Source organism: Osmerus eperlanus, chromosome 2 (assembly GCF_963692335.1).
Source record: "Osmerus eperlanus chromosome 2, fOsmEpe2.1, whole genome shotgun sequence".
In the NCBI taxonomy this organism is placed as follows: Eukaryota; Metazoa; Chordata; class Actinopteri; order Osmeriformes; family Osmeridae; genus Osmerus; species Osmerus eperlanus.
The window spans coordinates 1,969,026-1,982,902 of record NC_085019.1 but is presented as its reverse complement, the minus strand read 5'-3'; the positions used below and the strand labels follow the sequence as shown (position 1 = coordinate 1,982,902).

Below are 13,877 nucleotides of genomic sequence, written 5' to 3'. Positions count from 1 at the left end.
GGGGACACCATACACACACACACACACACACACACACTTACATGCACCCTTACACACACGCATACAGTTATGCGGCTCGTTAGAGGAGCGTCCGTCGTTGCCGACGGCGACCGGGCCATGAGGCGGCTTGGGACGTCCCTGGTGCCGGGAGAGCTGGGAAGGCTGGTGAGGTCACAACACACTCACACACACCTGGGCACTATCTTTAATACACGGGCAACACACACACACACACAAATGAAAATACATGTGCACACATGTATCATGCGCACACACGCACATCATGCGTGTTGCGTGTGCTGGCCGGTGGCTGTGACAGTGTGACAGTGTGACAGTGTGACAGTGTGACAGTGTGACAGGGAGGATGAGCAGCTTGTCTCCGGAGGAGAGCTGTCCTAGATCTAGAAGAAGCCTCGTGACCTTGATTCCAGCTGGAGTGGAGTCCTGGAGAGGAGGAGTCCTGGAGAGGAGGAGTCCTGGAGAGGACGCGCCGGTAAGGAAGCCAGCTCTGACACCTCCTCCTTCCCCTCCTCCATCTGTGACATCTCTCTCTCCTACTCTCTGGAGAGATACCCTCCTGTAGGTTTACAGTCCAACCCTGCTCCTGGAGAGATACCTTCCTGTAGGTTTACACTCCAACCCTGCTCCTGGAGAGATACCCACTCTCTTATCAAACTATGTATTAACTTTCAGGTTAGACTTTTACCAGGCACAGTGCAAAGTTACCACATCTCAGCTACCAGGCACAGTGTACAATATGAACAGTATCTTGACAACAGGTTACATTGATACAGTAAACACATTTCTTCAGTGGTCTTTTTAAAGAATTGGGTTTTCTTATCAACATGTGCGCTTATTACATTTTATGTTCGGTTAATTTAGAAGGCACTTTTATCCAAAGCGACCAACAAATAGTGCTGTTCAAACATTTACTCATTCTGTTGCCCTCAGAGACAGTCTAAACATGTGGTTCTATAAGACAAAAACAAACAAAAACATACTGCATCGTTTTTTCTCCTTCTAACAAATTCATACACTGACATTTTAACTGATTTTAACTGACATTTTATAACAGTTTGATACATAGTAAACATATTCGCTGATATTAAGTAATCAGTGTTGATTACACACTTTGGAGAGACTGTACACAGCAGGTCAGGGTCTGGGTTTAACAATGATTAACATGCAGAGAGATTGTGGGTGATACTAAAAACAAAAATAACATCCAGGATAAAAGAAAAGACTGAATTATTCATGTGAGTTTTAGATCCAACAGTTAACATAAGTTTATAATGAAGTCCAAGAGAAAATGAACTCCAAGAATGTGTTATTTAGATATACCTGACAGACAGACAAACAGACAGGCAGGCAGGCAGACAGGTGTTGCAAGTTCTGACCAATTACCAGTCTGGGAAAACAGATCACTCAAACAATAGACATGTGCATGTCTGAGATATTGATCTGTTTAGAGATTCCTCCTACCTTCCAGACCTCTTTCTCTCTTTCTCTTTCTCTCTCTCTCTCTCTCTCTCTCTCTCTCTCTCTCTCTCTCTCTCTCTCTCTCTCTGTCTCTCTCTGGCTCTTATACATCCAGACCTCTCTCTTTTTCTAACTCTTTTTCTCTCCCTCTTTCTCTTTCACTATACCTCTTTCTTTCCCTCTCTTTCTCTCCGTCCCTCTTTCTCTTTATCTGTCTGTCTTGGCTTTTTTGTTTTCTGTCTTTCTGTTTCCATCCCACCAGATGGTCCAATGTCAGGGAGGTTACTGTAATCAGAGGCCAAAAGAAACCAGAGATTTACCTCCACACACACATATACTGTACACACACACACATTAATAAAACACACTGACTTGTACGCATAAATAAACACACATACACAAACACTACTCACACACAACTGGTTTCCAACAGTAACATGCCTTACGTTGTACTCATCCATACTGTTCCAACTTCCAGAAGGGATTTCATCAATAATGCAGATCTACCAGCTTAGTAAGAAAATACTTTTGTTTCTTTTGAAGTTTAAAGCTGTACACGGCCCAAACAGACTTTATCAGCCCCATCCCTCACCCCCACCCCCACCCCCACCCCCCCCCCCTCTCTCTCTCTCTCTCTCTCTCTCTCTCTCTCTCTCTCTACCACCCCCCAACCCCCCCTCTCGTTCCTATCTGTCTTTAATGAACACGTACATGGAAACAAGTCCCTGTGATCAAAGACAAGCGGTCGGCAACGGTTTTCTCCTTCTCTCTCATTGGACAACAGCCCCAGACTGCTGAACAAACACTTTTCACAAAAGTGTGTGTTGTCAGCATGTGACTGCTCTCCCCATTTTGTATGGCGAATAAACCTGTTTTCTCTGTATGGAGCGATTGAGGGAGATTATGCTCATAATCATTGCAAACACGCTATTTAACACAGCACATCTCATCAGCGCTGGCGTGGAGAGAAGAGATGGTGATTGGGAGTGGGAGCGATCGTGCGCTCCTAAAACAATGAGGACAGATTTGACGTGATTCTGTTTTGAAGCGTCTCAGCGGTACTCTTGGTAAACAGGGGTCAGAGTTTAGTTGTGTCACATCACTCATGCGGTACTGGATCAGACTGCAGAGCACCACTGCCCTCTAGTGGACAGAAGTACTAATTGCGCTTCAAATCCTTCTCTTCCTGCTCTTTTCCTCTGTCCTTTCCTTTCTCTCCTTTTCTCTGTCTCTGTCTCACACACTTCCATGTCAGTGTAAACTATATATGTGAGCTTTTTACATAAAAAAATCTCACATTGTACTCTCTACCTTCACCCTCACTTCTCTTTCTGTCTTGTTGCCTCACTGTCTTTCTCTTGTCCCCCCTCTGTCTCTCTCTGTCTGTCTCTGTCTCTCTCTCTCTCCCTGGTGCTTTCTTTCTCTCCTCCCCCCCTCTCTCTTATGATGACCCATACTGTCTATTACATAAGCTGTTAAAGGCTGCCTTATTGAGTTAGACTAGGGGATCAAGTACCAGAAATCAATGGTCACAAACTGTCACAATATCCTGTCTCTCCTCAACAGACAGCACGTAGAGGTAGGGGGGGGAGAGGTAGGGGAGATAGAGGTATACAGAACTGTAACAATATTTCCAAGTCTTACATTTAGCAGACGCTCTTATCCAGAGCGACTTACAGTAAGTACAGGGACATTCCCCCTGAGGCAAGTAGGGTGAAGTGTCTTGCCCAAGGGCACAACGTCATTTGACATGGCTGGGAATCGTACCAGCGACATTCTGATTACAAGCCCGATTCTCTAACCGCTCAGCCACCTGACTCCTTAAAAGAGATCCTGATCATTTGACGATGAGGTGACACTCAGAAGGACAGGCATGCCACTGCATGTCTATCTCTCTTCTGTCTCACTGTCTGGCTAACCATCCTGTCCCTCTATCCATCTCTATATATTTGTTCTCTCTCTATTTATTCCGCTTTTGCTGCCTCTCCCACTCTCTCTCTCTCTGTTTCTCTCTCTCACTCTCTCTTTTTCCATCTCTTTATTCTATGACTATGTCTCTCTGTCATTATGTACATTCACAACAACAGGAAACGCCCAGTTCATCTGAAAGGGCTTTCAAAGGAGGGATGCCCCCACCCTCTTCCTCCCTCCCTCCCTCCCTCCACACACACACACACATAACTCGGACCCCTCAGTGTACTCTACTCCACTGTTAGACAGACTCACAACCCCAGGAGGAGTGACAGCCTGTGCTCTCTCATCCACCCAGAGAGCATCGCCGTCCGGTGAAAGAAGCAGCCAGGGAGAAGAAGACTAAAGTCCTGCTCCATCTTCCCTGCCTGCCTCTCACCCTCCACCCTAGGCCAGTTTCTCTAGCATGTGAAGGGCGTCCTTCTCTCTCTCCTGGACCTGGTGAACATGCTCAGGCTTTCGAGAAGAGCTTCAAAGCAACGGATTGATCTGCAGTCCTATGGTGGGTGTATGGTGTGTCTGTTATGATCAGGTCAATGCTATGGACTGAAAGGCTTTGATAAAACGATATTCTGTTAAGTCTGATACGATCCAAATCGTTCTACATCCTCCTGGCAATGATAACGTTTCAGATAATTGATTGTTTTTGCAATCAGATTAGTGCAATGTACCTCAAAATACAGTATGTCATCAATATTTACATTTATATGGCAGGTATGCTTCAAGTAAATAATTGTTTTATTTTATATAAAAAGGGTTTTTTTCCGCGAGCAAATGATTTAACACATGTCAGTCGTGTTGTTGAAGTGAATACTGTGTTGCAATGTGAGTTTGTTTCCGCACAGAGAAGCATGAGGTAGTTAAACAGGGTGTTTCCTATAACACCACATCTCACACACAGGGGAGGGTGGAGGTACGTGGCTCAGAAGTGATACACCCACCCTGAGCGGAGATGTAAAGACGTAAAGGGAGTCAGATGGCTGAGCGGTTAGGGAATCGGGCTATTAATCAGAAGGTTGCCGGTTCGATTCCTGGCCGTGCGAATTGACGTTGTGTCCTTGGGCAACACTTAACCCTACTTGCCTCGGGGGGAATGTCCCTGTACTTACTGTAAGTCACTCTGGATAAGAGCGTCTGCTAAATGACTAAATGTAAAGAGAGTGACTGTGTGTCTCTCTCCTTTACTACTGACAGGGAGGATCATCCTCTGATGATGGTGCGTCAGTAACACACCAGACCACAAAGCCCTTTTAGTTAATAAACTTCCAAGACATACTGTTTATTGTAGTCATGGTGGGAAACTTTCTCTGAGAAGTAATAATAATAATAATAAACCTAAATATGTTCCTGATGTTATTGTGGTTCACTGCGATTTAGATTAATGGTGTTTTGTATTCAGTTTAGATAGTCATAGGACCGGGCTCAAACAGCATCCAAATATAAAGAATTAAATTAAATATAAAACGTTTGTCAACATTTTGTCGATGAAAACAATACCACAGAAATGTTTCAAAACATTATTCTCATTCTGTTTATTGTGGTCCGGATAGAAAACACTGTCTGAGAAGTAAATAAATAAGGTAAATATTTGTCAAAATGTTTCACATGTATTTGATTACTGTAATTACCATCCCCAATGCACATCCCCTCTCTCTTGCTGCCCCTTTCTAGACATAAGCAAGTGAAGAGAGGAGGAAGAGGAGGAAGAGGAAGGTAAACGAACCCTGTGAGGAGAGGTCCAGAGAGGAAGAGGAAGGAGAACGAGCCCTGTGAGGAGAGGTCCAGAGAGGAAGAGGAAGGAGAACGAGCCCTGTGAGGAGAGGTCCAGAGAGGAAGAGGAGGGTGAACAAACCCTGTGAGGAGAGGTCCAGAGAGGAAGAGGAGGGTGAACGAACCCTGTGAGGAGAGGTCCAGAGAGGAAGAGGAAGGAGAACGAGCCCTGTGAGGAGAGGTCCAGAGAGGAAGAGGAAGGAGAACGAGCCCTGTGAGGAGAGGTCCAGAGAGGAAGAGGAAGGAGAACGAGCCCTGTGAGGAGAGGTCCAGAGAGGAAGAGGAGGGTGAACTCATTCCATGGCAGCCAGCACAGAGAACATCCCCTTAGGGGAGCGCCCCCCGCACTTCAAGTCCAGGGACTCTCTGACCCCCGTGACCCCCGCATCCCCCGTGACCCCCACAACCCCCCCGACGCCCCGCACCACCCACACGGAGAGCACTGTCTTCAGCCTGTCCCGTAGCCAGTCCCTCTGGGCGCCAGGCCCCAGCACCCGCACCCGAGACGTGTACTGGTTCCCTATTCACCTGATGACCACCGGGGGCAGCATACTGGCCTGCGGCATGCTCATCAGTGGGCTCTTCTTCTATGGTCACAACAGAAAGGTGACCATCATCCTCGGTCCGGGCCTGGTGTCTATTGGTCTGATGGTGCTGGTGGTGGGGTTGGTTCTGATCCCCGTCACCAAGGACAACAAAAAGATGGCGTCCATGAAAAGGCCTCTAAGCTGTTACAGGCCACCGCTCTTCAACGTGTGAGCCGCAGCAGAGGTGGTTCGGGGACTGCTCGTACGAGCTGCTGGTGGTTTGAAACATGAACTGACGGGGGCGGGGCTTTAGCTCGGTGATAATGGGTCTCAGGCGGCTGACATCCATTACACCCAATTTTTATTGGCATTTCCATTTTATTCTTTCAGCAGATGATTTTGTGAAGCAATGTACAAATGGTGCATAGACCTCAAATGCACAGTGGCATAAATCTGTGCTTTTCAAAGACACTGCTGGATCACTGATTCAGAGACAAAGACATTGACATTGGTGGGTGATTGTATCCCTGTATACCCTTCTCTGTGTACATATACATATGTCAACACTAGTGGATGACACAAATGTACAAATAGTAGATAGACTCTACTCAGTCATCATTTCAGAGACAGAAACATTGATGTTAGTGGACTGTTATTGTAATATTTCCAGTTCATTCAAGACACTCACGTGATTTTGCATTGGCGGAATGGATGTACATGGGGAAGCGCTCCCTGCCTTCACTGCAGCATGCAGGACATGAGGCAGGGAGCAACGAGTTAAATCCCCCACGGGGAGAACAGACAGACAACACGGGGGAGAAGGGGATGGTGGTGGGTGACACAAAGGTAATCGAGGACGCGTGTGCGTCCTTTATAGCGCCGCCTATCAAGCTAAACCTATGGGCTGAGAACACGGCGATGGATGATATGGCGCGCGCTGCCCGAGTACCATGCCTGAACTAGCTCTGCTCATTTCACATATATGTACTCAAAGGTTTACCTCTGCCAGTATATGCATGACCAGTCTGCAGGATAATCTAGGATGTTATTGAGCACAATAAAGGAAACAGAACAGTATGCAAATGATCATGTTGCAGTGACCTCACTTCCTGCCTCCTTTTGCATTACATTACATTTCCCATTTCATTCATTGAGCAGACGTTTTCATCCAAAGCTATAAACAAATAGTGCCATAGATATTCAGAGGTCGAGATTGAGGAAGTCTTTATATTTACCACACAAAGTGCAAAGTAACCACATCTGAGCTCTGAAGAGCCAGTATTGGTCGTGTAAGCCTCTAGTTCCTGTATGTGAGAGCTCTGTTGAGGAGATGTTTACAGTTGTGGCTCACTGATGAATAATTCAAGGTTAAGAGTAGAGCACTTTACTCTCAAAACTGCAGAGAGAAAGAGTGACTGAGAAAGGCAATAAGTCAGACAGGAGATAGAGACAGACAGACAGACAGGCAGACAGACAGGCAGAGACAGACAGACAGACAGACAGACAGACAGACAGGGAAAGGGAGAGTTGTCCTCTTTGACCTGGACCTTCGGATCTGATTTGAATTTCCTCTTCTATGAAGGTTGGACTGTAAAAAGGCTGACACTTTTCATACCATTTGAATGTAGCTTACTAGTATAGACTATTGAAAGACATGAATATCAACAATATCATTGAGTAAAAATGAAATGTAATTTTACTTGATATTATTTAAACTTTTCTTTTATTGGTATACAAAAAAACAGTTTCAATTAATATTTGCGTTTTGCAGGCTCTCAAGTTTTATCAGAAGTTTCGAGTGAGATTACGGGATTCTGCTGGTGTTTCTGATTGGCTGGTAGATGGCATTTACATTTAGTCATTTAGCAGACGCTCTTATCCAGAGCGACTTACAGTAAGTACAGGGACATCTCCCGGAGGCAAGTAGGGTGAAGTGCCTTGCCCAAGGACACAACGTCAGTTGGCATGACTGGGAATCGAACTGGCAACCTTCGGATTACTAGCCCGATTCCCTAACCGCTCAGCCACCTGACTCCCTCACCTGATTCAACTGTATAACTCGATACAGCTCTCAATTCGCCAGAAAACATCCCTCCGTATGCCTGTGCCTCGTCTTTTAATATAGCAGGACAAGTTATCCCTTACTTCTCAGCGTGAGAAATACAAGGTGTTGCGTGAGAGCGTGTGAACTGGTTGAAATGCGTGAGTCTGCTTGAGACTTTAGAGCTCGCGGTATTTACTTATCCATTTACAGTATTTATTTTCACCAGCTGTGTTAAGATCATTTTTTTCCTTGTCATGTCACTACAGGTGAATACTCAGGTGAATACTAGTTTGACAGTCAAATTGTGTGCAGCATGATTTGCATCAATAGAAAAGGTGAGAGCCAGCATAGGACCTTACACAACCTGTAGGCCGAAAAGTCTATCTCAGTTTAACCGGGCTCTGAAGATGTAGAAAATGTATTTGCAAGCACAAAAGCCGGGAATGGAAAGGTTCAGTGACGTCACGAGCTGTTTCCTAGTTTGCAGGTGTGTCCTCCGCACGAGCAGGGGATAAAATCATCTTCCGTTATTCTCAGCTACACACCTACAAGGATGGAACTACCGTGCATCGGCGGGTGTGCGACGTTATTTTTCCTGGCTATAGCGTTTGATATAATTGGTCTCGTTGTTCTCTTTGTCGGTATATTTGGTGATTTGCGTAAAAATGGAATTTTTTATGGTGATTTCTTAATATACAGCGGGTCCCTCATAATTTTCTCCAGTCTGGCTTTGTGGCTTATGTGGTACATAGGAAATATACATGTATCCGAGGATAGTTTTGGGCAAATCTTACTGAAAAAGAAAGAAAGTATTGTGCGCTTGGCCAGAAAGTTATCGACGAAGTTTTCAGCAACATTAAAACCGGATGATTTGGATCGCGAGAAGTTTGCGCCAGACAAAGACGATGAGAATCAGCGGTATCCAAATGTTCACATCGCCTCACGGATCACATGGGGGAAATCGGTAGTTTTTCAGAATGAAGGTTACGAATCCGACAACAGTGGCATCGACCACCTACAGGAGAAGATTAAGAAGAGACCTGCCATTGAGACCTCGGACGTGAAGAGTTGTCTTGGAGGTAAAGACAACATATCCTGTTATGTTGTTGGTTTAATCTATAACACTGTTACTTCCGTATGAGTAATTATAGGTAGATTATATATTTAATCTATGAGAAACAGGTGCTTCCAAGAGCCTGATGTCACCTAAATAATATTCTAGGTTTCCACTACAGGAGTAGCCCTAGTTCGTTATTTCAAATAACCGTTTGGTTCAGACGTCATGGAACAATAATATAACATAATGTTTTGTTTGTGTAATGTTTCTTATTTAAGATCCAGAATAGAAGTTATGCCCAGACTGTGCCCGTTCACACCAGGGAAGACAAAGATCTGCACACCATCTTGTTGCACCGCCAGAAGAAGCCACTGCTGAATGACCATCTGAAGGCATATCCAGGATGATTCTTGGCTTCTAATTTATTTCCATGTTATGTATCATTCTGTCAAATGACTGCTAGGGATGTGGTCACCCAGAATCAAAACTCAGCCATTTTGGGATGACAGTTTAGATGCTAAACAGTGACTGTTGCCTGAGACTGAGGGTGTATATAGTGGTATTGTGTGAGCTCTGCATTGATGACACTGCAGAAGAACAGTGAACAAACAGGTTTATCCACCCTGCACTATACAACCATCTGATTGGTCAAGTCAGCTGAGCTCGAAGCCCATAGCCAACCTATTGTTGACAATCCTGGGGTGTCATGTTTGGTTTCGCCCATGTGTTGACTTTTTCCCAGGCCTACGTGGCCTTCCTTAACGGACCTTGCTGAACACGTGTAGTTGTGTGGTTTGTAAAAACACACTCACGTAAGATCGACGTGGTACTTTTAACTGAGGTGTAAACAGAGGCCTTGGGGATAAATGCCATTTCTGTTTTTGGTTGTGTACAGTACTCACATTATATCCACTTTCTAAATCATTAGGGAGTCTGTTGAATTGAGCTGAACTGACTTGAATATCGCATGTTAGAATATCTGCTTGTTGATAGGCCCGGAAAGAATGGGTTTGGGTAGAGAAGGGAGGGAGGGAGGGACAGAGAGAGAGAGAGAGAGAGAGAGAGAGAGAGAGAGAGAGAGAGAGAGAGAGAGAGAGAGAGAGAGAGAGAGAGAGAGAGAGAGAGAGGGAGGTAGAGAAAGAGGGGGAGAGTGGAGGGAGGGAGGGAGGGAGAGAGGGAGAGAGGAGAGAGAGAGAGAGAGAGAGAGGGAGGGAGAGAAAGGGGGAGAGGGAGGGAGGGAGGGAGGGAGGGAGAGAGGGAGAGAGAGAGAGAGAGAGAGAGAGAGAGAGAGAGAGAGAGAGAGAGAGGGAGGGAGGGAGGGAGAGAGAGAGAGAGAGAGAGAGAGAGAGGGAGGGAGAGAGAGAGAGAGAGAGAGGGAGGGAGGGAGGGAGAGAGAGAGAGAGAGGGAGGGAGGGGTCAGAGAGAAGTTGCCACAGTACTTAGTTCCCCTGTCTGTCCCAAAGATGGCACTGTTCAGATGACATCACAGCATACAGTAGCAGATCACTTAAAAAGAGGTGCGGAATGTGGTTTACGCACACAAACACATCTTGCTCTTTTCTATATTTACTGCTGATTGTATCATTATGACATACAATATTTTACACACTGATAGAATGCTTGATACAATGTGTGATAGCTATAATATAGGATTGTAAACATACAGTACATATCAACACCAGACTGACGCTATCTCTCACATATCGGACAGATCTGCGATCACACATCACACTAGGCTAAACAAAGGTTTACAATATATACAACTGATAAGAACATTTTCCTTGAACTTGACAGATGTATATAGAATGCCGATGACAGCCATTTCATTTTATAATCTAACATTCTAAGGTGTCGCGTCACAATGTGCTGATGTTCTAAAGTGTTATATCATTTAGAACATGCTACTGTTCTATAGTGTAGTCACTTTATACCATTCCAATCTTCAGAAGTGTCATCAAGATGTCCTTATGCTGTAGTCATTTGTCAATGTTGTGCAGTGTCATTTCGCAATGTTCGTTAGGACTTAGGTATATGCCAAGTCACACTGCAGTGGTGTTGTTGATGGATGAGTTAGGGTGAGGAGGTGGTGTAAAGGAATGAGGCAATACCACAGGGCTTTGTTCTGTTAATAGCAAAGAAGTCAAAAGGAACTCCATCTGTCATGCTGGAGGAGAAGGACCAGTCCAGCCACCCGAGCTATGCCAGCAATGCAGGGCAGTGCTCATGAGGATAAAAGACTTGTTACAAAGCTTTTCCCATTGACTCTTTCTCAGTCAGTCAGCCTGCCTCAGTCAAGCCGCACAGTCATCCAGGGAGACTCATAATAAAACTGACAGCGAGCCTACAACCAAGCCAGCCAGCAAGCCAAGCAGCCGGTAAACAAGCCAGACAGCCTGCCCTGCCAAAGACACCATCCTTGCAGTGTGCGTCAGAACGCTCTCCATCCTGACAGCTCTGTCCTTCACTCCCAGATTACAGCCAGACAAAGATACAGCCAGTTTCCAGTGTGTGTGTGTTTTAGTACGTCCCTGCCATGGAACCCTCAGAGAAAGGTCGCTGCACCTTCTTCCTCACGCTGGCCATCATCTTCGACGTGGTGGGCCTCATCCTCTTCCTCCTCGGGATATTCGCCTCCTTCAGCTTCTGGGACTTCTTCATCCTCTCTGGGCCCCTCCTCATCTTCATCAGCCTGATCTTCTGGATCTTCTGGTACATGGGAAGCCTCACGGTGCCCTACAATGAGCTTCTTCTGCCCAAGTGACCTCCAGAGGAACCGGACGAGCGCGGCGCTACGTTCCTCTGAAGAACCTGGAATGGAACGCAGAGAACACTGTCAATGCCAACCTCAACTGGGGGGGTAGCTCAGTGGCACAGCACCCTGGAACCTTGAGGACTGCAGGGAACGTTTGAAGAACTTTGATCTGTGTGAGGAGGAGGGTCTAGGATAAGCTACTAGGAGGAGGAGAAGCTTGAAGTATGTCATACGTAATAAAGATGCAGTGCTATTATTTACCCATGGAGTACACCTATGTAAACAAGGACTCAAACTGGAATCAAGCAATGAATCAAACCGGATTCACACCAGGAATCTGTCTCATGGATCAAACTTAGGGAGTCTAAGTTGCTGTTGACTCTGGTAGGTCTTCCCCACACCTTAGAACACAACGCCAGCTGCGATGGACATGTAGCGGGGAGCGACTTGGTTTTCATGAAGAGTAACGTGTGTATGTTTGTATGCGTGTGTTTACACGTGTGTGCCTGTATGTGTTGTATGTGTGTGTGTTTGTGGTGAGTTATGGATGACTGTATTAGGGTGAAGGACGGACAGACACTCTTTGCTGTACTGTGCTGGACTGTTAGAGCACTTTACAGCATTGAAAAATGAAGTTAGTGTAAACCGTAGCAACTAATTTATGACAGTGAAATTGCTTCTGGACACTTCTTATGTTCAATACTAAGTCTTGTGATGTCTTTACGTTTGGTTTCGTCTCACATGAATTCAGAACTTTACAAATGTGGAGGATGACACAATTCCTGGGTATGCGGCTATACAAGGGGAGTCAGGTGGCTGAGCGGTGAGGGAGTCGGGCTAGTAATCCGAAGGGTGCCAGTTCGATTCCCGGAATGTCCCTGTACTTACTGTAAGTCGCTCTGGATAAGAGCGTCTGCTAAATGACTAAATGTAATGTAATGTTTACCTGTTGTGTGATGTTAACCGACTCTTTGTGTGTCGCTTTAGCCCACCCTTTGTGAGGCGGCTCGCTGAACCCGTCTAACAGGAGGCGAGGGTGCAGCTGTGGGAAGTTACACCCTCTGGCAAACCTGCCAAAGTAATCACCTGGAGATGTGTCAGAAAGGAAAGAGGAGGGCTCGAGGCTTCAGTATGAAACACTTGAGAGGCTTCATAGGGGTTACATTGGATAGGGGTACATAAGGGGGGCCTTGCATGGGGGTTCATAAGAGTGCACAGGGGGTACAAAGGGGCTGTATTGCATTTAAATACTGTATATAGGGATACATTGGTTGGGGATAGGGCATCTCCCCTTCTATTTCTCTCTTCCTCCATCTTTCCCACACCACCACCATCTTTCTCCTACAATCAACCCCATCCCAATCTCTCTCTCCGTCTCTCTCTCAGTCCATCTCTCTCCCCCATCCTTCATGTCCCCCCCCCCCCCTCTTCCCCCCCCCCCCCTCCCTACTTTACTCAGTACTCTAAGCAACATAAGTTCACCCTGAGAGATATTCTCACACTGGAGACCGGCTAATGTGTCCATTTAGAGGAAATGGAGCAGAGGCCTAATGTTATTCCTCTTCTCTCCTCCACGTCACTTTCTTCCGTCAACCTTCATTCATGTTCCCTTCTCTCCATCTCCCCCCACCCCTTTTCCTGTTGTTCACTTTTATCTCTCACACCATTCCTTCTGTCCCCTACCATATCTCTTTCTCTCCTCCTATATCTTTATTTCTCTCCCGCTCTATTTCTGCCCTTTATCTTTCTTTCTCTCTTGCTAGCTTTCTCTCTCTCTCTCCTTCTAAATATCTCTTTAAATGTAAATGTATCTTTGTCTCCCTCTCCGGGTTTCCATGGCAGTGGAAAGGTGTACGGAACACCTCAGTAGCATCTCATCTCCCACTGGAGATTAAGTATTTAGCATGAACAGTATAGGTTGTTATGAGTTGTACTGTGTTCAGATTACCATTTTTAGCTATTTCAGTAGGAACTAACAAATAAATCGCTTTTCTCAGCAGACTCCATGTCTATTCTAGTCTTTGTTCTGGCATCAGGGCAGCAATGTTTTGTGTTCAAATAAACAGGGTTGGGAGAGAGAGGGGGAGAGGAGACAGTGAGAGGGAGGGAGAGAGAGAGAGAGAGCTTCCGTGGTCTTGTGGAATACATCATCATCATCATTAGACAGTTCCAGTGGTTTTCCTAAATGAACAGAGAGCTTTTGAATGCAATTACCACTCATGAGTCAACTGTCAGTGTATGGAAATATGGATATTAAAAAAAGGCTTTTAATCATTT

The 13,877-nt window shown here is 45.6% G+C and overlaps 1 protein-coding gene across 1 annotated transcript; it reads left to right on the top strand.

The window, feature by feature from the left end:
* Window positions 1–3,682: 3,682 nt before the first annotated feature.
* On the top strand, window positions 3,683–6,552 carry LOC134040858 (phosphoinositide-interacting protein-like). Its single transcript, XM_062487008.1, has 2 exons — window positions 3,683–3,952; window positions 5,122–6,552. The coding sequence occupies exon 2, from the start codon at window positions 5,521–5,523 to the stop codon at window positions 5,977–5,979; it is 459 nt and encodes a 152-aa protein (XP_062342992.1). The 5' UTR covers window positions 3,683–3,952; window positions 5,122–5,520; the 3' UTR covers window positions 5,980–6,552.
* The last annotated feature ends 7,325 nt before the right edge of the window (window positions 6,553–13,877 follow it).

Bases quoted from the DNA above. Each gene is read 5' to 3' on its own strand.
- LOC134040858 (XM_062487008.1), top strand. From the start codon at position 5,521: ATGGCAGCCAGCACAGAGAACATCCCCTTAGGGGAGCGCCCCCCGCAC.